This window comes from Drosophila melanogaster, chromosome X (genome assembly GCF_000001215.4).
Source record: "Drosophila melanogaster chromosome X".
NCBI classification, from domain to species: Eukaryota; Metazoa; Arthropoda; class Insecta; order Diptera; family Drosophilidae; genus Drosophila; species Drosophila melanogaster.
The window spans coordinates 14,496,135-14,498,544 of NC_004354.4; the positions used below are offsets into that span (position 1 = coordinate 14,496,135).

General features: G+C 41.2%; 1 protein-coding gene across 1 annotated transcript; it reads left to right on the top strand.

Moving 5' to 3' along the window:
* CG12540 (uncharacterized protein) lies at window positions 1–1,106 on the top strand. The gene is made up of 3 exons (NM_132735.3): window positions 1–200; window positions 410–646; window positions 772–1,106. The coding sequence occupies exons 1-3, from the start codon at window positions 113–115 to the stop codon at window positions 888–890; spliced, it is 444 nt and encodes a 147-aa protein (NP_572963.1). The 5' UTR covers window positions 1–112; the 3' UTR covers window positions 891–1,106.
* The last annotated feature ends 1,304 nt before the right edge of the window (window positions 1,107–2,410 follow it).

Here is a 2,410-nt window from a genome sequence, read left to right on the forward strand (position 1 = left end):
TTGCAGTCGACAAACGGCAGTTCCAGCATCAGCATCATAACTCGGCAACCCAAGCTCGAGACTCGATACTCGACTTTTCTCCCAGAGGATCTCTTTCTACAGGCAATTCCAAATGTTGCGCATACGCCGTGTGAGCCACGTGCAGCTGCTCGTTCTAATGGCAATCGTTGTGGTGGTGACGGCAAAACAGGAAAGTTCAAGTAAGTAAAAAGATACTTAAACAATGAATTAGTAATTTGCGTCTTTTCACTCCTATTTAAGTAGTTGGCCATTTCAAATTGTTCTTGTATGTGTGTGTTAAGTTAAATTTGAAGAGCAAATTGCTCACATTCAAATTAATCAATTATATAAGTGACCCAACTCCAGGCTTGACTTAGGCGAGTAAACAACCGATTTGTGGCTCTTTCAGCGCGTCAATTCGGCGGTGGCCAGAACTTCGGCAACGGCCTGGGCCCCTCCTTTGGTGGCGTGGGCGCTGGTGGTCTAGGGCCTGGGGCCGGGTTTGGACCCGGTTCCGCAGCCGGATATCCGGGACAAGGCGGCTACGGACCAGCGCAGCAGCCGGGCTGCCCGCTGTGCGATTCGTCGGTTTACTCGTACTGCTCGCACAAGATGGTACACGATGCCTGTTGCTGCGATTTTCCAGGTAATTAATCAAGGGCTTGGTGGCGAATGCCTTTTGGCGACATTATTTATGCACGCTCTTTAATCGCCTGCATTTATTAATTTTATTCAATTTGACGCCCGACCGTAATGCGCTTTAACCCGCAGGCGGTGCCCCGCAGTTGAGACCGCCCCAGTGTTTGTACTACGACTGCTCGCTGCTTTATGCCAAATCCTGTTACGAGCACGCCCTCATCAAGAACTGCTGCTGCAATAATCCCTACTGACGCGCCCATTTATCGGGAAAAATCGTGAGGTATCGGGAAATTGGAAATGGAAAATGGGAAATGTGAAATGCGGAGCGCCAAGTGATTTGTTTGCACTTCGGCTTCATTTATTTATTCAATACATTTAAAATGCATGTACAGCTATGATTTAAAATTAAGTTGCGTGCGATTGCTTGAAGCGCGCTAAATTAAATTAAGTAATTTATTTGACAACCCAAGGTTTTTTGTGTCTGCTTTCTTTGAATGATGGAAAATGAAGGGTTTTATGCGAAACTTAAATTTAAGCTAAGCAGCGAACTTAGCCATAATATATATTATATATATTAACGCATTAGTTACAATTTGAATAATCATAGCAACCATTTTTAATAAGCTCAGCATATTGTTAAACCGCAATTGCCAAAGAAAAATTAGATTGGGAGCCATGTTTTTGGGAAAAATATGATTTAACTTTTTCGAAGCCCTTAATTAAATACATTCTGCACTGCATTTGCCCATTTGGACGCAGAGTTGTTCGCCGGATTATTCGGCATTAATAATGTGTTCAATTAATTCATGGCTTTTGTTTTCATTTCACCTATTCGCTGCCTCATTTATCAATTGTCGTGTTTTGCCTCACTCGGCGTTATTAGCATAATGAATGTTTTCTCTCCACATTAATTGATTTTTAATACGCAGCCATAATCGGCACACAAATACGCATCTACTACGGCTTTTTTTTTTTTTGTGTTTTCCATTATCTAATCCCAAATTATGTGGCTTAATAAATTATTTACGAGAGGATCACATGTATATTTTTAAATGAGACTGCGGCCATAAAGTATACAACTTTCCATTTACACGCACATTTAAATCTAAATTAATTAGTTTGAGCACAAACGCGTCCAATTGTGAATAAATGAGGCCCAAGAAATGAATGCCGAGCCAAATAAATAAAATACGATAATTTCTTCTCTTTTTCCCAAACTCCCCTGCTAAAAAATAAAAACAAATCTGAAAATTTCGTTGGCGATTATTAGATGACAGAAAGAAGAAATAACAGCGCTGAGAAGATGACAACAACGAGTCCAAACTTCTCTGGATTCCGCGCTTTCTTCAGTCCCTTTCCATAAATCTTAAATTATAAAAATCTCTCGTAATCTGGCAACAACAACTGCAAAAATTCAAATCCAAGGCGCGCCAAGAAATATTAGCATATTACATAAGAATTTTCACTTTCATTTAGTATGAGTAGGATCCACTCCCCTCGATTCCATTCCATTTGAGCCGAGCCGAGTTCAGATGAGATGACAAAGTCACCGGAGTTGAGACCCCTCTCGGCGAATACTTTTTGCTTGATTAGCATAAATCTCTATATTAAGTGGCTCGCCTTGCCCCCTTCCATATAAATATTTTTTGCTTTTTGTGATTTTGGGTGATTTGGGTGGGGGCTATCCGACTGACAGGCGGCAAGGCCGTTTGCGGATGGAGAAAGCTACATACCCTATACACCATATTATGGCACATTACGAAATGGTTAA

Bases quoted from the DNA above. Each gene is read 5' to 3' on its own strand.
- CG12540 (NM_132735.3), top strand. From the start codon at position 113: ATGTTGCGCATACGCCGTGTGAGCCACGTGCAGCTGCTCGTTCTAATG. The intron at 201-409 runs GTAAGTAAAAAG...TGGCTCTTTCAG, and splicing joins GGCAAAACAGGAAAGTTCAA to CGCGTCAATTCGGCGGTGGC. The intron at 647-771 runs GTAATTAATCAA...TTTAACCCGCAG, and splicing joins CTGTTGCTGCGATTTTCCAG to GCGGTGCCCCGCAGTTGAGA.